This window comes from Elephantulus edwardii, unplaced genomic scaffold (genome assembly GCF_000299155.1).
Source record: "Elephantulus edwardii isolate Elephantulus edwardi_28Jun2011 unplaced genomic scaffold, EleEdw1.0 scaffold00236, whole genome shotgun sequence".
Taxonomy (NCBI): Eukaryota; Metazoa; Chordata; class Mammalia; order Macroscelidea; family Macroscelididae; genus Elephantulus; species Elephantulus edwardii.
In genome coordinates this window covers 1,677,573-1,698,301 of record NW_006399986.1, presented here as the reverse complement: position 1 = coordinate 1,698,301, position 20,729 = coordinate 1,677,573, and the positions used below count along the sequence as shown (strand labels likewise).

Sequence of the window (20,729 nt, the reverse complement as noted above, 5' to 3'; positions counted from 1 at the left end):
AGAAGAACGAACTGGGGATGAGGGTGGAGAAAACAGTGCAACAATGAATGAATAAAAACCCAAAATCTCTGTAAATGTTCATTAAAACTAATAAAATTTAATAAAAAAAAGTTTACAGAATGCTACACAGAAGGGCATTCACAAAAAAAAGACTGATAACACAATTACAAGATGGGCAAAAGACATGGAAAGAATTTTTACCGAGGAAGATATTCAGATGGCCAAGAGACACTTGAAGGAATACTCAAAATCACTGGCAATAAGAGATGTAAATGGAAACCACAAGAGATACCATCTCACTCCAGTAGCAGTGGCAAAGTTTAACAGGACAGCAAGTAATAAATAAATGTTGGAGAGGATGTGGCAGGAAAGGAACTCTTAAACATTGTTGGTGGGATTGTAAAATGGTACAATCACTCTGGAAGGCAGTGTGGCATTTCCTCAAAAAGCTGAACATACAGAAATTCCCTATGACCCAGCTATCCCACTGCGTGGAATATATCCTGAGAAAATTAGAACTGAGGCACAAACCGAGACTTGTAAACCAACGTACATAGCAGCATTATTCACCATCACAAGTACATGGAAACAGCCCAAATGTCCAACCATGATTGAATGGATTGAAAAATTATGGTACATGATGGACTACTAGACAGCACGCAGGAGCAATGATTTTGTAAATTACTACCTAATTTGGGAGGGACTGGAGAGCATTATGCTGAACAAACTTAGTCCCATAAGGACAAATACGGTATAAGACCATTATTGTAGAATGTGTATGAGGATCCGAGTGGGGGGGAGGGTGGGAGCAGAGGAGTGAGGATGGGAAGCAGTGGGGGGAGGGTGTTAATCATAGGGTCACACAATTTGATGGGTGGCGGGAAGAGTGGGTAAAGGAAATGGGAAAGATCTGACGTAAAAAACAATGTATAGGAATTTTTTAAAAATTTATTTATTTTATGTGTGTATCTTCAAATCGGATCTGACTGGTACAGGAGGCGATTGTTCCTCCTTCTTCAGCAGAGCATCTGGTGGATTTGAACCGTGCACCTCTGGGATTGCAGTGCAGTTTCCTGCCACTAGGCCACCAGAGCTCGCCAATGTATAGGAATTTTATGAACTTTGTAAGTAAACAAGTTATAAAATAAAAATTTTATTCAAAAACCCCAAACTATAAAAAAACCAGAATAAGACATAAAATATTATTTGAGGGGATGGTCTGCATGTGAAAATGAGGTAGTCATAAGCTTCTGAAGCTGCCCAACTTCTGGGGGTTAATTATCAATATCAGTCCAAACCTGGCTGCCATGAGATGGAGGTCAGATTTCCACTAACCAAATTTTCTTGTCAGTCCTGACACCAGCTGGCTTCCCCTTGGTATCCTCCCCTCATTTCTGGGTTGATGTCTACAGAGAATTCACACATGGTGCTTACAATTACCAGACGTATGACAAAAGTAGGCAGCCGTAAACTCAGGATCAGAAGCAGGAACCGTGTAGACCGTTTTCCTCCTTCAATCAGAGGAGCTCTCTCAGGGCCTCTCAACTGTGTTTGCTAGAAGCGTTGAAATTCTCCTCTGTACATGGCCCCTTCTCTATCAGGATTCTTCTATAGAATCTGACCAAAATGCTCTGTGGCGGTAGCTAGGCAACGTCCAGTCATGGCCAGTAGGCAGTTGTTCATGGAGACAGTACACATTCCGTATCTTTAAGGAGCTTTGATGGTGTGATGTGTTCAACATATTGGGTTGCTACCAGGTAAGTCTGCTACCCAGAAGGTCAGTAGCTCGAGTCCACTAGCCACTGTGAGGGAGAAGAATAAGGCAGCATCCTTCCTTCCACAAAGACTTACAGCCCTGGAAACACAAAGGGGCATTGACGTGAGTTGGAACCAACTTGGCAGCATTGTGCTGGCTCTTTATCCTTCTCCTTTTCCCAACTCTCTTCTCTCTTGCTTCAAAAAAATAGCAACCATGCACACCCATGTTTATCGCAGCTCGGTTCACAATAGCAAGGAGTTGGAAACAACCCAGGTGCCCATCAACAAACGAATAGGTAGAGAAGCTCTGGTATATTCACACAATGGAATACCACGCTGCATTGAAAAACAAGGAACTCATTCAGTATTATTCAAAATGGGTGAGCCTGGAGGAAATTATGCTGAGTGAAATATCTCAGTCGCAAAAGGACAAATATTGCATAGTGCCACTGCTGTAAAATGGGACTGATATCAGGGTGGGGGTAAGACTGAGAAAAACTGGATAAATTGTGTATACTGCACTGAAACAGATGAGGGAGTGAATAATTTAAAAGCGATGTATGATAGGTTATTATGGTTATCACAAGAGTCCACAATTAAGGTTGCATAGTGGAATGTACTTGGGGTGGTGGGAGGGGTGCGGGGGGATTGTGTACCAGGGAGGGAGTCTTTCTTTTACTTTTGAAAGAGAGGAGCGAACTGGGGGGCGGGGGGAGAGGGCTGGGCGGGGAGAGAAGTGCAGCAATGAATGAATGGAAATCCAAATTCTCTGTAAAGGTTCATTAAAATTATTTTAAAAAAATAAAATAAAACAATTTAAAAAACAACAACATAGCAACCAATTGTCCTGCCTTGGATGACTGCTGGTAAGGATTTATGACCCTGGGTCTAAAACTTATACCTAGACCAAGAAGCTGGTGTGCGAACAGAGCAAAGGAACACTACATGGTTTAAAATTAAGACAGATGTGCGTCAGGGTTGTATCCTTTCTCCACACCTATTCAATCTCTCTGCTGAGCAAATTATTTGAGAAACTGGACTCTATGAAGAAGAATGTGGCATCAGGAGTGGAGGACTACTCATCAGTAACCTTTGGTATGCAGACAACACAGCCTTGCTTGCTCAAAGTGAGGAGAACTTGAAACACTTGCTGCAGAAGATCAAACACTTCAGCCTTCAATATGGACTGCATGTCAATGTTAAAAAAAAAAACAAACCAAACCCAAAAATCTCACCACTGGACTAACAGGTAACACCATGATAGATGGAGAAAAGACTGAAACTGTCAACGACTTCATCTTACTTGGACCCGCAATCAATACACACTTAGTACCAGCGGTCAGGAGATCAGAAGACGTACTGCACTGGGAGAGTCAGAAGTCAGAGACCTCTCTAAATTACAGAGGAGCAATGAAGTCAGTTTGAGGACTAAGGCGTGCCTGATTCAGACCATGGTCCTTCCAATCACTTGCTATAAATCTGAGAGTTGGACAGTGAATAAGGTTGACAGAAGAAAAACTGATGTCTTTGAGTTGTGGCGTTGGAAAAAAGTACCGACTAGCTGATGGGCTGCCAAAAGAAATGTGTCTTGGAGAAGGTGAAGCCAGAGTGCTCCTAGGAGCCACAATGCCAAAGCTTCATCTCACATACCCTGGGCTAGGAGAAGCTATTCCAGGGCCAGTTGGAAGTTGATTCCATCGCCAGATTTGCTGTTGCCACTTGGGGTGACTCTTCTTCTAACCTCAGTGTTAAGTGCCTCTTTTCATCCCCTGATGGAAGGACCTGTGGGACAGAGGAGCAAGGTGGTGCTGCAGCAGCTTCTGTTGTACGCGCTAAATCCAGGTCTTTTCAGCCGAGGCCCTGTCTCTCACATCTTCCTCTTTGAGCTGTCATAATAGAGTCCCAGTGCACTCAGGGTCTTTGGATTTTCCAACTTTATTCACTTAGAAGCCCTTCTCTTTGGTCCTCTGACAGACTTCCCTATCCATCAGAATTCCGTGTGCTTCTCTTACCCTGATACTTCAGCTCCACGTCCCATGTCCCCAAACAGTTTCTGCTCCCAGGTCAGAGAGAACACATGATACAGCCAAATGCTTGTGGACAAAAGCCTCTACTGACTTCCTCCACACCAGGCAGGGTGTGCAGCACTGACTCCCCAAGCCCCAGGTTCCAGCTGCTGTGTTCAATTCCCAGCTTTGTTCTCTGAAAAGCTCAGTGGTCTAAACAGAATGCGATTAGGTCTCATGACTTCTGCAAAGGTTCAATGCTACCCTCACCTTCTCCAGACCACATGATTATCAGAGTCCCTGACTGACGTGGTCTGGAGGAAGTAGGTGGTACTGGGAACTTCGTCCCTTTTAGCAGTTCCTCCCGTGCTGGACCTTATACCACATGAATACTGTCCTGCCTATGGCTGGCACTAGCTTCTCTTGAATCAATTCCATCTTCTGTCAGACAGAGCAGAACTGAAATGTTGGGTTTTTCAAGACTGTGACCTTTTGGAAAAAGAGTTGTGGTCGTACCTCTGTTAAGGCATTGAACTGCTAAACAAAAAAGTTCAGCAGTTTGAACTCATCAGTCACTTTGCCGAAGACAGAGGCAGCATTCCATCTCCTTAGAGTCACAGCCTTGGAAATGCAATGGGAGTTCTACTCTAAGAATTGCAATCAATGTGATTTAGTGGACTTGGTTTTGGGTTTTGAGTCCTCAATTATCAGCTCAATACATTGTCCTCATGTGCTGCTGGCTTGAAATCAACTCCCTCCTGTAAGTTTTCAGAGGCTGTATATCATAAGCAAGGAGACTGCCCATCTTTCTCCCTCAGAGCAGCTGTGGGGGATTCCAACTGCCTACCTTTGAGGTGGCAGCACAACTCCTTACCACTATGCCACCAGAGCTCCCTTCAGCTCCACATATAGATCAAATAAGAACGGTAAAAGGATACAACCCTGACACACATCTTTCCTGATTTTAAACCACACCATGCATTTTGGACATCTGTCTCTGGGTCTATGTTTAAGTCCCAAAAGACCATAATTTTTTTATGTGTGTGTGTGTGTGTGTGTGTGTGTGTGTGTGTGTGTGTGTACCGTCAAATCAGATCTGACTGGCACAGGAAGAGATTGTCCCTCCTTCCCCGGCAGAGCATCTGGTGGATTTGAACCATGCATCTCTGGGATTGCAGTGCAGCTTCTTGCCACTAGGCCACCAGAGCTCTCCTAGAAGACCATAATTAAGCCCTCTGGAATTAAGCATTCATCGTACTTTCCTTAATTTGTTACAATCCATACAGTCAAATTCTGCTGCCGCCTAGTCAATAAAACCCAGGCATACGTATTTATTTCTATTACTCTCTGCCAAGATCCACTTGCAGTGAATAATGATACCCTGTGGATAGTCTCTTTTGAGTCCAGCTTGAATTTCCAGCAAATTTCCTGTTGATGTCTGACTGTAGCTGTTTCTAAATTAACTACAGAAAAATTTTTCTTATGTGATAGTTCGGTAACTTCTGCCCTGGTGAATTACACTTTACTGGCTGCCCAAGCAGGATTCCTCCCAAGACTCTTGACTTAACATCCCCCTGGCATATTATACCAACATAAAGCTCACCTCCAATCGCCTCAATCCCTCAGCAAACCAAGACACAGAAAGTGCTGAGGCACCTTATCCCTTTCCTCCAAGCTTCCACCACCTGTGATGTGCCCTTAATCGACCTCCTGTCTGTTGAATCTACTCAAAACTAATAGAGACCCTGGAGGATAGAGTAGAGATAGCCAATGGCATTTGTCCGATCTTGTGTCTTTGTTGTTGTTATGTGCCATCGAGTCACTTGCGACTCATAGCGACCCTATGTACAACAGCCCTAAACTCTGCTCTGTCCTGTGCCAATCGCACTGTCTCTGACACTCCCATCCCGATTATCCCAGTCACTGAATCAACCCACCTCATAGAGGGCCTTCCCCTCTTGCACAGTCCCTCCAACCTCCCAAGCATGATGTCCCTCTCCAAGGACCTGTCTCTCCTTACAACATGTCCAGAGTATGTCAGACGAAGCCCCAGAATCCTTGCCTCTAAGGAGTAGCCTGGTTTAACCCTCTCCAGGGTGAACCTGTTTGTTTTCCTTGCAGTCTATGGTACATTCAATACTCTTCTCCAGCACCACAGCTCAAAGGCATCAACTATCTTTCTATCCTCCCTAGTCCTTGTCCAACTCTCTGATGCATAACAAGTGATTGTGAAGACCACAGCCTATATCAGACGCACCTTAGTCTCCAGAGAGGCACTGTCAGTTGCTCTTGAGTACTTTGGAGAGGTCCCTAACAGCAGACTTTCCCATCGCAATACGTTGTTTGATTTCCTGGCTGCTGGTGCCAAGAGTGTTGACTGTGGATCCGAGCAAACTGAAGTTGTGAACAATCTCAATCTCTTTGCCATCCATCCTGATGCTGCCAGTTGGTCCAATGGTGAGAATTTTTGTCTTCTTGACATTGAGCCTCAGTCTATACTGAAGGCTGCAGTCCTTGACCCTCTGCAGCAAGCGCATGAGGTCCTCCTCAGTTATTCGACACGTGACCACTTATTCGACAGCCCTCTCCTCGAACATTTCCTCGAACTGCTAGCAGATCCCCATTATCAGACCGACCACCTCTAACATCACACTCTTGAGAAATGGCCAGGGTAACTTTATTAGCCCGGTCCTGGCTCCACCCCTCGTCGTGCAGGATGACGTAACAAAGCGTGCCACGGGGGGGGGAGGGGGGTGCCCAGCAACTAATGGGGCTGAGATAGCGTAACTAAGCGAGGCCAATGGGCGTGTCCCATACGTACTGGGTGGGGGACACGATGTAATAAAGCCCACTTAGTGGGTGTGCCCTGCAAGTACCAGTGGGGAGGCAGAGGGAGTGGAGGGGTTTTTGGAGTTTCTGAGCTTGCGAGGTTGATGCTGTGTCTCCCGGGTTTAGGTACCGTAACATTGTCAGCGCCATCTAGGCGCTGGGAGCTGAATGAATAAGAATGACAGAAGAATTGATGCCTTTGAGCTGTGGTGTTGGAGAAGAATACAGAATATCCCATGGACTGCCAGAAAAAACTTAAAACACTAATATCTTTTAGAAAAAGTGTAGCCAGAGTGCTCCTTGAAAGCAAAGGTAAAAAAAGCTCCTTCTCACATATTTGGGGCATGCTGCTAAGAGAGGCTATTCCTTGGAGAAGGACATCGTGCTTAAGAAGGTAAGCAAAAGACCCTCAACCAGATAGATTGACTGAGGCAATGGGCTTAATGTGTCAGAATGAGGCTGGCACAGGATTGGGCAAGGTTCATACCTTTCATAAATTCTCTGTGAGTTGTAGTCAACTCAACAGCACATAACAACACAGAGCTCTAATCAAGGAGCCAGTAGGGAGTTGAACTACTAAAACCAAAAGCGGTATCTTTGCAGGTTTGAATCCACCAGCTGTGACTACATGAGTTGATTCTGACTTGACAACAATGAGTCTGAGTCTAAAAGTTGTTACATCTTGAAGAGTTGTTTAACAATCCATTCTGTCAATGTTACTAACAATGTTTCAATTGTACACAAAAGTGCCCCTTTATTCTAGTAAATAATTTCTTAGAACAGGCGTAGATGCAGATTTTTGGCAAATAAAAATGAGATGGGAGCTAGGACCTTAAAAAAAATGCTAGGACTCTCTCAAGGAAGGGAAGTTTTGCGGGACAATTTTTATGTTAGGTTAGGGGCGTTAGGAAAGACTCATACTTAATTAGCTTAATTATTCATTGTCCAGCTTCCTGATGCATAGCAAATGATTGAAAAGACTATGGACTGGATCAGATGAACCTTCAGTCTCCAGACTGACATCACTGCTCTTCAGTACTTTGGAGATGTCCCTGACAGCAGACTTTTCCAATGCAAAATTCCTCTCTTGGGCTTTTTTAAACATTTATATTATTTTTGTGTGTGTACCGTCAAATCAGATCTGACTGGTACAGGAGATTGTGCATCCTCCTTCAGCAGAGCATCTGGTGGATTCAATCCGTGCACCTGTGGGACTGCAGTGCAGCTTCTAGCCACTAGGCCATCAGAGCTCTCCAGCAAAATTAATCTTTTCATTTCCTGGCTTCTGGTACCCTGAGTGTTGATTGTGGAGCCAAGAAAACTAAAGCTGTTAATAATAGCCATCTCTTCACCATCTATCAGGATGCTGCTAACTGGTTGTTATTCAAGGGCTTCGGGAGTGCTTCCTTTTTTTTTTTTAATTTTTGTGTGAGTGTACCGTCAAATCAGATCTGACTGGTACAGGAGGAGATTATTCCTCCTTTTCCCGGCAGAGCATCTGGTGGATTCGAACCGTGTGCCTCTGGGATTGTAGTTGCAGCTCCTTGCCACTAGGCCACCAGAGCTCCCCTTGGGAGTGCTTCCTGATTTCTCATTGCTGGTTAAGTTGGAATCAAAGCCTAGCTGACTCTCCAGCGCCACCTGTGGGTTAGCAGCGCATATGCCCCCAGAGGCGGCTGCCAGAGCTCCGTTCAAGATGCTTTTCACTTCACAGCCACAGACGAAAGATTTTCCTGGGGGCTCACTCTCTCCCACAAAACAGAGGCAAAGTAAGATTTTCAAAGCACAGAAATAATAGAGCCTCACAATTATCAGAATTATTATTACTTCTCCTGAATTGTGCTACCCACAAAGCAATTCCACTTACTGCCAATGGGAGTTGCCAGAACAGCTCGGAAAAGTCAAGGAGACACTTTTCTTTCAGATGATCGGGGCAACTTCTCCTTTGGAAAGATGAGTCGTGGCAAGCTCTGGTGGCCTAGTGGTAGGAAACTGCACTGCAATCCCAGAGATGCGTGGTTCAAATCCACCAGATGCTCTGCTGGAGAAGGAGGGGCAATCTCTTCTTGTACCAGTCAGATCTGATTTGACGGTACACACACACACAAAAAAATAAAAATTAAGAAAGATGAGTCGTGTCTCTTGCCTGTAACAGTTGCTTCATGAAAGCCTTTTCACTTGCCCATCTCATCAGCTAGCTAACACGCTGTAACTTGACAACTGAGACGCTCTGCTTCTTTCTCCTCTTCCACAGTATACTAGGTCTTCATTTCTGGGAGGTAGGGATGGAGTACATGATCAAGGACACTCTCTGGCTTGAGGATCCCGTCTTTTCCTGGACCTGCTGGTGAAGTTGACATGCTGGAGACACGCAGCCTTTGGTTCTCGGTGCAGCATGCTACAGACTGCACCACGAGAGCACCTTCAAGAGAGCTGGAGCCAGTTAATCCTAGACCTTCCCGACTTGTGAATTGTGAGCTAGTTCCTTTCCAAGACTGTCACCCCTCATCTGGCTAAAAGGACTCTTCTGAGGAGTGACTGGGCTTTCACGGGTATCTAAGGCAGCATGGAACAATATTGCATCCCATCTCACAGGGCAAGGAAAAGTCAACAGTTTTGGGGTTCCTGATTGGCTTTGAGATAGGGAATTGGGGACCCGCCCCTAGAAGCGTTCTGTGATTGCCCTGAAAAACCTCATTAACTGTCAACATCCCTCTTTCTGACAGACTCCAACTTTTCCCCAGGCTGTCCAGCGGCTACAACATGCACAGACTGTTTATAACTCCGAGTTAACTTTCCCAACCAAGTGGCGGGACATCTGCTGAACAGGAACTTGAACCGAGGGATGCCACCCACACATGTACTGCACATGGGCATCATAAATCCTCTCGCACTGACACCAAGAGGCCTTCTCTGCAGAACCCATCTTGAAAGACAAGCTGTGCACATACCTAATTACCATAACCCCTCCCATACAAGACAGTGCCCACCTATGAGTAAACATGGTTCCCTTCCCCACCTCACACACTCATCACCATCAGGTCAGCAGTCCAGGACCCTGCAGCTTTTCAGAGGCTGTAAATCGTGCAGGAGGTTGCCACCTTTCTCTTTTGGAGCATGGAGGACTCGAAACATCTGCCTTTGGGTTGGCGGTACACTCCTTACCCACTAGACTATCAGAGCTCCTTTTTCCCTACTAGGAAACTAATTTAAACACTCTGCCTGTTCTTTGTTCTCAGAAGTGTGCACTGACTGGCCAAGAGTTCTCAGTGTCTCCCCTTACAAGGCTTTCCCCCCCTTCCTTTCCTTTCAATAGACTTTTTGCTGGTGTGAGAAGCCTGGTCCCTGGCTCTGTTACAGTACTTAGGGAAAGAACCCTAACGTTGACAGATCCGTGAGAACTTAAGTCAAGACTGGAAGAAGGGGCCATTATGTTGGGCCAGGACAAGATAGAAGTTATTCCATTAAAAACCAAAATTGATCTCCCTACATGCCACTTAATGTCAACTCAAGATGCCACTGGTGGAATGGCGATGGTCTTGCTTTTGGGGGGCTGGGGGACCTTCTGGGTACTGCTAATCGCACAGCGTGGCCATTCTCTCGATGAGGAGGCGAGGCCCTACCGGACAGCCTGCTCTTAGTCACTGAGGGTCATGTCCCTTGTTTTCTTACACCGTCCGCACTGGTTTGACCTCCCTCGCCTGCCCAAGGTTGCTCCAGCTCTCCTGGTGTCTGGGTGTTGTAATTCCGCCACTCTTACAGTATCAATATTCGCACTATGATTTCTTTCAAGACCCAAGTGGAAACGTTGTAGTCTTTTAATGTTCCAAACTCACCTGTGAGTCTTTCACCACTGTGTCTAGGGTACATAAGCCCAAGCAACTAGCTCCCTAAACCCTTCACCCTGACAAAACTGTAAAAGGACCACAAGATTCCCCCAGAACCTCTCTTCTTACTAACACTTGACTCACTGGCCACTAATACTGCTACCTCACAGGATGGATCAGAATCACAGGCAGAGTTCGTCTTTACTAGTGGAAAGTGGAACCATCAGCAAACTAGGATGAGGCCGACTCGAGAACCAAAATAGGAAACCCATCTTAGGATACTGTTTCTCTAGAACCATTTTTGGTTCGTTCATAGGCTGGTTTCTTTAAGATGTTGCCACACACTTTTAAATTGATGTCTATGTTTAGAAACACATTAACAAATAAATGCATTAGTGCACTTCGTACGAATGATGTTCCTTTATTAAAATGTGCAGGATGGCTATAGCCGTCATTTGTGGTAATGTGTTAAAGAGCAAAACCAACGGCAAATCCCAGGTTCATGGCCCATGGCTGTGGAAGCCAAGGTCATCAGGTAAGGCAGTCCACAGCCTTAGAGTTGATAAGAAAGCTATACCATAGAGACCAATTCATAAAGCCAGCCAACTGCACCAGGCTTCCTTATACACAGGATGCAAACCACACACCAGAGAAACGCCCCCTCAATTGACTGGCCAATCACAGCCAAGCATATCAAGGGATGCTCACATTGCACCAAACTTCATAACTGACGAAGAGAAACACGGGCAGCCAAGTTTACACAGACCATTAACTACAGATAATGATAAACCGGAGAGGAACACCATCACATTCATCAGCAAAAGGAAACGACTAACTCTTCCCCTGATGAGGTCGGAGCAAGCAGCCCGTGCACGCACAGCTGGCAGGGCACTGGGTCAGGGAGCAGCGTGGTGACACCGACTGACAATCCCAGTATTTTATAGAAGGTCCCTTCTCACTGCTATGAGAACACAAGTGGAAGCAGAGACCAGTTAAGGGAAATAGAGAAAACAAAAGAAAGAATTCTGTTTTTAACATGTTTAATAGAAATCTGTAAGGAACCCTGGAGATGGAACGATTAAGAACTTTGCTGCTAACTGTAAAGTTGTTGGTTCAAAGCCATCCAGCGGCTCTGTGGACCAAACAGGTGATCTGTTCCCTGAAGTGTATTGCCCACAGGGGGAAGTGCCACACCAAGAGTCCAGGGCGGCACCAGATGTGCCTTCTTGATGTCTGGGGATGCTGGCTTCCAGTGGCCACTATAACCTGGAGACAAAAAAGGGGGTGAGGGAAAAGCTGGGGGGGAGGGCACCCCCTTGTCCACTTTACGCCTCTCTCTCTTTTTACGTGTACCATCAAATCAGATCTGACTAGTACAGGAGGAGATTGCCCCCTCCTTCTCCAGCAGAGCATCTGGTGGATTTGAACCGCATACCTCTGGGATTGCAGTGCAGCGTCTTACCACTAGGCCACCAGAGCTCCCTCACTTTACACCTCTTACTGTTTTGGGCTTTCAGTTTTTCTTTTGGGGCTGCCCTCCCAACTCTTCCTGACTTAATCAAGCAGGGGGTGGGCTTTCTGAAGCTCTTGGGTTTGGGACAAGCACCCCCAGTAGACCTGAACGGGAAGCAGAGGCTCACGGTGGGTTTAGGACAGGCCTGGTACCCTGGAGCATGGACCCCACGGGAGAAAAGGGGAAGGCAGGACTCACTGGATCTCTCGGAACGCCCGCTTCTCCACCAACTTCACTTTGTATTTGCGCTTGAACCTGGGGAAGGGGAAGGGGTGGGGGATGGTCAGTGACCTGCAGACACTTTCAGAGGGAGGGTGGCCCCAGCTGCCCCTCACCCCCAGCAGCACCCCGGCCTCACTTGGCTCTCTCCCGAGGCTCAATCATGTTCCTCCTCTGGAAGCTCTTGAACCGGTCTCGAAGGATGTTGCCCTCGGGCTGCGGGATGGGAGGGAGGGAGGCATGAGTGAGTCCCTGTGAGGCTGAAGCCCCCAATGCCACACGGCGTCCAGCCGAGGAGGAAGAATCTAGTCTATCAAGCTGACAGCTTCTAGAAGCCACGACCTCATCTACCCGGAGAACAGATGAACTAGATGGTGCCCAAATATCACCACCAATCGATCTGACTGGGGTCCCAGTAAACTGTCCCAGAAAAAAACGAGAGAAAAATGCAGAACCAAGCACAAACCCTCAAAAGCACCAGAAGAACCGGGCCACCTGAGACCAGAAGCCTCCCTGCCACCTCTGTCCTGAGATACGCTTCAAACACGGAACTAAACTCTCCCAAGAGCACATTTCATGGTAGAAGCACAAGAGCACACAAACTAATGTCACCTGGAAAACCAGTGCTCTCTACTAAACCATCTACAGGAGACCAAAAGGAGGTCAAAGTCTATGCTACAGCAGAGACTGCTGACGGGGTGTGGGGAAGACAGCAGGAAACTGGAGCACACAAAAACCCTCCAAATAGAGTACAATTAAAAATGCTGACACGATGTGAAAAATGTAACTAACTTTACTAAATGACTTTAAAGAAATGGTCACAGATGAAACTAACTTACTGTATAAACTTTCCCCCAAAATACAGTGAATTACTATTTTTAAAATGAAAGAGAGACAATCCTGTGTTACTGAAAAAGGGTGAGTCTTGGGGAGAAGGGCGTAGGACCAAGGTGAGACCAGGTGTTTTTCAGGCATCCCAGGAACCCCGTCCCTCTCCCAGGCTCTCCATTTCCTTTGGAACCCATGCCCTCAGCCCCCAGGCATCAGCTCAACCAGCCAGCCTGGGGGAGCCACTGTGTCGCCCATAGCCCCGGGGGGGGCACGGGGAGCAAGGATAGGTATCATCATCGGGCACAGGGTTCCAGGTCCCTCCCACCTGAGAATGGCAGGTACCTTCAGGGTCCGGAGCGAGTCTGACAGCTCGGAGCTCAGCTGCACATCAATGTCGGGGGCCTGGTACCTGGAGGGTGCAGGCAAGGAGTTTATGAGCGTAGAGCCTGACATGTGGAGCAGGCCAATGTAGGACTCCAAATAGCAGGGCCATCAGCTTCCTTCTGCAAACTTTACCTGGTCCTCTGCCCCTGGGTTCCCCTTTCTGAGCTCCCTCCCAGATCCTTTTCCAACCCACCCACTACTGATTCAGCTCTCCCCAAGCCCCTACCTATCAACCTCCTCCCAGCCCTCCTCAGCTCCCTCCCCTTGTCCCCTCTAAGCCACCTCCCAGGTCCCTCACAACCCCCTCCCTGGACCTTACTTGAGCCGCCCCAGCCTGCGGGGTTTGTCCGCCTCGGCCAACCGCTGGGCCCTCCGCTGTTCCCGACGCCTTGCCAGCTCGGCCAGGCGCTGCGCCACCTGGGCCTTGATCCCACGCAGCCGGAAAAGCTCCTGGTGCCGGAGCTGGGCGGTCCGCAGCGCAGCCCGCTGCATCCGCTGTAGGGAGAGGCCTGGGGTCAGGGGACTCGGTCCCCCTCCCCACTCAGGACCCCTCTGTGGGTCGCTTCTGCCACCTGGCTCCATGGCCGTGACTGCCCTGGCCTCCTCACAGCAGCTGACGAACAGTCACCATCCTGCCCTTGATCCGTCTGTGGTCCTTAAGCCCACCTCCCCTCGCCGGCTTCCTCCAACCTGAGGGACCCCTGTGCAACCTGAGGGACCCCTGTGCCCAGTTGACAAAGCTGCAAGAATCCCAAGGAACACAGAAAGCAAGCCGCGGGCAGGAGGCACCAATCCCCTCAGTTTACAGTGCTCACCAAGGTCCGCTCAGCCTTCTCTCGCCGCCGCTGCTGCTCTGTCTTCTTCTCAGTGGTGACCAGCCGGGCAGGGGCGGGCAAGGCCTGGTCTCCTTCACTCTCAGGATCCTGGCTCTCCTCTAGTTCTGCCTCCCCATCCGACTCCTCCAGCAGCCCCTCACACATCTCCCTGAAAGTGGACTCCTGGGGGTGAGGTAGAAAGTCAGGGTGAGGGACAGAGTCAGGGAGAGGAGAGAGTCAGAGAGAGGAGAGAGTCAGGGCGAGGAGAGAGTCGGAGAGAGTCAGGGCAGAGGCAGGGCGAGGAGAGAGTCGGGAGAGGAGAGTCAGGGTGAGGAGAGAGTCAGGGCGAGGAGAGAGTCGGGAGCGGAGAGAGTCAGGGCGAGGAGAGAGTCGGAAAGAGTCAGTGCAAGGAGAGGCAGGGCGAGGAGAGAGTCAGAGAGAGGAAAGAATCAGGGCGAGGAGAGAGAGAGAGGAGAGAGTCAGGGCGAGGAGAGAGAGGAAAGAGTCAGAGAGAGGAGAGAGTCAAGGCGAGGAGAGAGTCGGGGACAGGGTGTCTCACCTGGGTGGCAGCCTGGTCAGCAGTGGGCAGGGCCAGCTGCCGCTCCAGCTTCTCTGCCTCCTTCTGCCGCTGCAGCTCCACCTCATGAGCAGCCCTGAGCAAAGCCTAGAAAGCAGGTGATCAGGTGAGGTGACTGAGCGTCACAGCTCCTTGCCACTGGGCAGACCAGCTTCCCACCCATCTCACCTCCTGCGTGCCCTGTCCTGCCCCCTCGCCCCTGTGTGCCCAGAGCTGCATACCTGATGGTCCTCGAAGGTGGGATTGTAAGAGGCTCCAGCGGGCGTCACCTCCACAGCAGGTGCCTGGGAAGGCTTGGTAAGGAGATGAGGGGGGCGCTGCAAGGAGACAAGGCCTGATCATCTACTTCTGGAACACCAGCTGCGGAAATCCCGCGGATACCGTGCCATCTCCACGCCGGTTCTACCAGAACTGCTGATGCCACGTTTCCGGGTGGTTCTTCCTTCACCTTCTGAGCTGCCTGCTGTCCTGCCTGCCCCTCTCCCCTCCAGCCACACTGCACAACCCTCAAAATACCACTCTCTCCACCATCCCCATCTCAGCCAGCATGAGATCCACTGCTCTGCTCCACCGCCTGCCGGGCCCTGACTCAGTGAGGGGAGGTGGGCCCTGCACACTCAGACCACCCTGGCCTCTAACACTCTGGGGTCTGGCAGGGAAAGGGGCTCCAAATGAGAGAGACACTTGAAGTCCCGTGTGTGGCCATCTCATTCCATCCTAGTAACTAAGACCTCATTTGACAGAAGACATGAAGATCATGCTCCTTTCAGGAACAGAAGGCACCTTCCCGGAACCAGAAGTAGTGGGACGGGAGCTTGGAGAACCTGGTCCCACAGGGTCTGGCTCTGAAGCTCAGACTCTGCCCAAATCCACCCACCCCCACAGTTCCCAAGGCCACTCAGCCCCCAGGGAACCTGGTCATCGGGCATATTCCCACCTGGACGCCTTTCTTCTTGGTCTGCTCCAGGAAGAAGGGATCCTGACCAATCAGTGCCCTGTCCAGAGGGTCTGCGGAGACAAGGAGGAAGGGCTGGGGACTTTCCAGAGAGAAAAAATGTCTTGTGTCAGGGGCACCGACCAGCCCTTCAGGTCAAGAACGAGGGGAGTGAAGCTTAGGAAGAAGGAGAGAGGGACTGTCTGGCCACGAGGAGCCTCCAGCAACAGAGAGCAGGGTCTAGGCAGCAACCAGAGGGCAAACCTCAGAGCTGGGGCAGATGGGCAAAGGGCCGGGGCTTAAGACCCAGGACTGTGCTGGAAGATCGCCAGAGTCCCAAGGCAGCCCCTCAGACACAGGACTTTACCTCCCTCGGCCACCTGAGGTGAGAGCAAGACACTCACTGTCTGGAGCCCAGAGGTCGTAGAAGGGCCTCTCAACGGTGTCCTGGGGCCCGGGCTTGGCCTTGGGGGTGGGTGGGTTATGGAGCCGAGCCTGAGCCTTGCGCACCTCCCGGGGCAGCTCGCCCTGCTTGGCCAGCCTCTCCCATAGCTCCTGCTTCCGCCTGAGCTTCTTGGCATTGGGGACCTGGTGAGCAAGGATGCTGGGTCGGGAGAAAGGCGCGTCAGGCGGGTGAGCCAAAGTCCTCGGGCCCAGGTGGACAACAGGGCTGCCCTGACTCCTCAATACTCCAAAATGCTGTCTTCTCCAGCATGTCCCCCAAAACACAGTTCTTCCATCAGACGTCTGAGCTCCCACAGCCTCCGCCCCACCTTCACAGGCCTCCAGGCTCCTTGCTGCCCACCCTGACCCGCTCCCCACCAGACCTGATGCCACTGCCTCACTCTCCCCCTACAGAGAACTCCCTTTGGGTAAGCAGTAGGTGGGGGCACAAGGATTCAGGCCAGCCAGCGGGCAGGACGGGGTGCAGGATACTCACTCTTTGGGGGCGGGGACCTTGGATTTGTTCTCAAGCGTGAGGTCAATCCGGAGAGGTTTCTTAAGGAGCAGCTGTTTCTTCTGGACTTTGGTCCTCTTTTTTTTAAGGTCTAGGTGTGGAACAAAGGAGAGGCATGGCCTCAGCCTCCATGCCCACCCCAGGGCCGATGGGGGGTCTCTAGACCCCGACCTGAAAGGCCCCAGCTCCCACACCGCAGGGCTGATGGAAAGGTCTCCAGGCCCCCACCTGACAGGCCCCAGGGCAGGGCGCTGCAGAGACAAAGCAGCAGGGAAATAGCCACAGGGCCGGTGAGAGGTTCATGAGGAAAAGCAGGGGTCAGAGAAGACCACTGAGATGAACTCAGGATGGACGGTTCTCAGCAGAGCCCTCTGCTTTTCCTCCTCAAAGCTGACAGTTAAAAGGAATACAGGACAGAACACAGTCATCTAGAACCCTCACTGGGTGTGTGTGTGTGTGTCTGTCTGTCTGGTGCCAGGGACTTTGGGATTTTGTGTCACTGAAGTGAGATCATGTATGACAGCCAGCCAGCTGGTGGTCGCTGAGCCGACCCAGGCAACCCTGTGGGCTTTGGGGCAGAACTGCGCCCCACAGGGTCCTTCAGTGACTGAGAAGGGTCTCTGGGTGGCACCAACGGCTGCTTCCAGCTCAGCTTGGCCACTATTCAAAAGCTGAGTGGTCCAAACTCACCCAGGGGCAGCGGTGCAAACACAGTGCCACAGAGTCGATTGTGACTCATCGTGAAAAGGGCATTCTCGCCGAGTTCACACAAGCTCACCCAAGATGCTTACTTCTTTCTACTTCAAATTGATAAGTTATTTATTAAAACACCTAACAATTAAGTTATTTTTATTTTAAATAATTAAGAAGTTTCTTTACTTTATAACTATCCTACCTTGAGTCTCTCCCCTTGTTCTTAAAAATAAATTATCTCCTTGTATACATATGAATGTTCAAAATAAACGGTTTCATTTGTTAGGGGTTTTTTGTCCATAAACTGTAAACTTATGCAGCTCCTACACCAATGAAACCAAATTCAGGGGCAGAAAGTGGCTGCAAAGAGTTTAATTTACGCCTTTTTTGACACCACATTCACTAGTTTCCAAAAGTAAATGGGCAACACAAAGGCCTGGGAAATGCTCTTACTTTTAAAGCAACTCACCATCTGGCTTATTAAAGCTGGTTTACTAGTTAGCCTTCGGGTCTGCTAGTCTACTCATCTACTCTGAGAAGAGAGGGACTAAATGGTGCCTGAGGAAAACCACCAACACTGTTCTGATCAGGACCACAAAAGAGGGACCTGGACAGAAAGGGAGAAAATTGCAGGACAGAACAGAGCAGGTGAGACCAGCTCCCTGAGGCTATAGACCTGAGACAGACACTCTTAAGCCACTGAACAGAAACTATTCTGAAGTCACCTTTTCTCAACAGACAAAGCGCAAGATGAAGACAACTGCCTGTCAGTACAACACTAAATCATAAAACCATCTACCTGAGACCAAAAGGTCATGGATGACTCTAAAGCAAAGATGAAAAAGCAGAAAAACAAAGAGCCCTGGAATCAGAACAATCAGAACACAGTTAATGAGCATGCTGATGAAAGGGAGCTCTCGTGGCCTAGTGGTAAAGAGCTGTGCCGTCAACCCAAAGGCAAGTGGTTCGAATCCACAGTCACTGGGCAAGACAAAGATGGGTACTACTCTGCCTCGTGCAATTTACAGCCTCTGAAAACTCCCTGGAGGGTCAGCTATGAGTTGGTTCCAACTCAATGGCACACAGCAGTCACAACAACAACGTGTTGTGCAAATGTAAACACCATATCTGAGGCACCTGGAACCAAACTGTCAAGAAAGAGTCTATGGGAAGCCCAACTTCATACCAAATATATGAAAACTCTTGTTCAGGAATTACAAATTTATAAGTTAGGATTTCTCTTGTGGCAGATCCCAGAAAATGAGCTGTTTGTTCCCTGCGGACAGGAGACAGCTAGGACCCCCCTACAGAAGGAGTGTTGTTACTACGTGTGAAATACTTCCTGAGCTAGAGCATTAGGTTGACAATAGAGAAAAATTCAGCTTCATTTACAAGGAATTCCTTTTATGATTTGCTTCCCCTGATTATCAATAAATACACAGAGAAGCATGGCTTTGCTGGCGCCCCCCCCCCTGTTTAATGCTCTCTGTTCTAGCTCATTCTCTGTTCTATGGCTGGCTATCTCATTACTAGTAATTATAAAATTACTTTATCCGCGGTCTGGAACAAGAGTCCAATTTGCTGTGTACACTTTCACCAAATATACTATAAAATATTATTTTTTTTAAAAAAAGGCAACAAGTCTTCTGTTAGAGCTTTGCTTGTTTTTCAGATAGCTGCCTTCAAGTGAACACATGGGGACCCCGAGTCTGTGAGACAGAGCTGTGCTGCACAGGGCTCCCCCGGCTTGCTGTTCAAGAGCAGATCACCCATTTTTCCTCCCAGGCACCTTGGGGTGATGCAAACCTCCAGCCCTGCAATTAGTGAGACCTGGCTGAGTGTGACACCGTCCGCTGGCACCACACAGCGGCTTCAGTGCTCTGTCCCCCCCTAAGCCCCAAGGCAGCACACTCACTCTAAGGTTTGCTTTTTCTCCACTGTCGTATTCAGTCCCCTGCTGCACGGAAGCAACGCTTAGTTTGCTTTTTGCCCACTGGCTGCCATGAACCTAAATCTTGGTTGGGTGGTTTGGTTTGGTTTTGGTTATTACCAGTTTCCTGCCTGTTAAAACAGATCTTGTTTTTAGTGAACAGAACACTTTAATTAAAGCAGGTCTAACACCAGGTCAGCAGCAGGGCAAGTGTTTCACTCCTAACGCACATGACAGGGCCCACCTGAAGAGTCTGTGCACCTCTCAGGAGGCCTGATGCCTTTTAACTCAGCTTCAACCTTGTTCTTTGGTCAATAGTGGCCCTCTTGTCTTTCTGTTAAATACAAGTGTAAAATTACATGGCAGACCTGTGAACAACTCAGGGGTTAAGGGTGCAGGCTCCTGCACAGTCCAAAATCCACATCACCGTTTAAAACTGAGCCTAAAACCATCAAGATCTGAGCTGTGCATGTCCTGACGAGACCAAGTTCTCACACACAGCACTTTAGTCTCATGCTGTCAATACTGCCGCGTGCGCGTCACCAAGTCGGAAGCGACCCAGAGCTGGCCCTCTGCCAGGTTGTCAGAGGCAGTAAATCACCACGGGAAGAGACTGCTCATCCTCCCGCGGAGTAGGCCTTGAACCGCGTCACATGCCTTCAGGACTGCGGCGCAGCTTCTAACCACTAGGCCACCAGGAAAACCAAGTCGGCTGCAATCAGGCCTGAGCAGTTTAAACCTGTGTTGCTCAAGTCAAGTGCGTGTTCTGGGTCAGATTCATGATCAAGTGGCTACAACCGGGGGCTTTACGAGGATGTCCCAGTACGAGCCAGAGCTTCCTCTCGTTGTACAGAGTCCCTCGAGGCTGGAACTCACTCAACAGAACCTAACAAGTGGATTCTTCCAAGCTCTATGTCATCAACAACATCAGAGATAGGAGGGAGTCAGTCGGGCGGGGAACCAGACAACAGCAAACATCATCACCAGAAGCTCCCGCCTCACCTTTCCTCTTGGGACCGGTATCCACAAAGAAGAGTCTTTCATCCGGGGCCTCGGACACCAAGCCACTGGGAAGGGAAGATACAGAAAGTCAGGCAGAAGCATTAATGAGGAAGCCAGAGCTAAGTCCCTCTAGGTCTACACTTCCTGTTAACCTCATTTACATCTCTCCCCTCCACAGGCCGTTTCAAGCCAAAATCTCACCTCTCAAAACACAGACTAGAATTTCAAACTCTTAGAGGCTCGACTTTCTGGAGCCACGGAGACTGCGTGAACCCCTAAAATTATTACCCTGAGATATTCCTGCAACTTTTCCATCAAAATTATTGCCTACGGTTCAAATCCACCAGATGCTCTGCCGGGTAAGGAGGGACAATCTCCTCCTGTACCAGTCAGATCTGATTTGACGGTACACAAACACACAAACAATAAAATAAAAATTTAAAAAAAAAATAT

General features: G+C 49.0%; 1 protein-coding gene across 1 annotated transcript in view; it reads right to left on the bottom strand.

The window, feature by feature from the left end:
- Window positions 1-12,127: 12,127 nt before the first annotated feature.
- GLTSCR2 (glioma tumor suppressor candidate region gene 2) overlaps window positions 12,128-20,729 on the bottom strand; it is a 10,731-nt gene continuing 2,129 nt past the window's right edge. The window contains exons 2-12 of the mRNA XM_006898640.1: window positions 20,277-20,341; window positions 16,634-16,742; window positions 16,098-16,297; window positions 15,697-15,767; window positions 14,981-15,076; window positions 14,742-14,846; window positions 14,183-14,365; window positions 13,687-13,862; window positions 13,326-13,392; window positions 12,292-12,368; window positions 12,128-12,188 (exon numbers count right to left, since the gene is read on the bottom strand). Coding sequence (XP_006898702.1) covers window positions 12,128-12,188; window positions 12,292-12,368; window positions 13,326-13,392; window positions 13,687-13,862; window positions 14,183-14,365; window positions 14,742-14,846; window positions 14,981-15,076; window positions 15,697-15,767; window positions 16,098-16,297; window positions 16,634-16,742; window positions 20,277-20,341 — 1,210 coding nt within the window. The remainder of the gene's footprint in view (window positions 12,189-12,291; window positions 12,369-13,325; window positions 13,393-13,686; window positions 13,863-14,182; window positions 14,366-14,741; window positions 14,847-14,980; window positions 15,077-15,696; window positions 15,768-16,097; window positions 16,298-16,633; window positions 16,743-20,276; window positions 20,342-20,729) is intronic.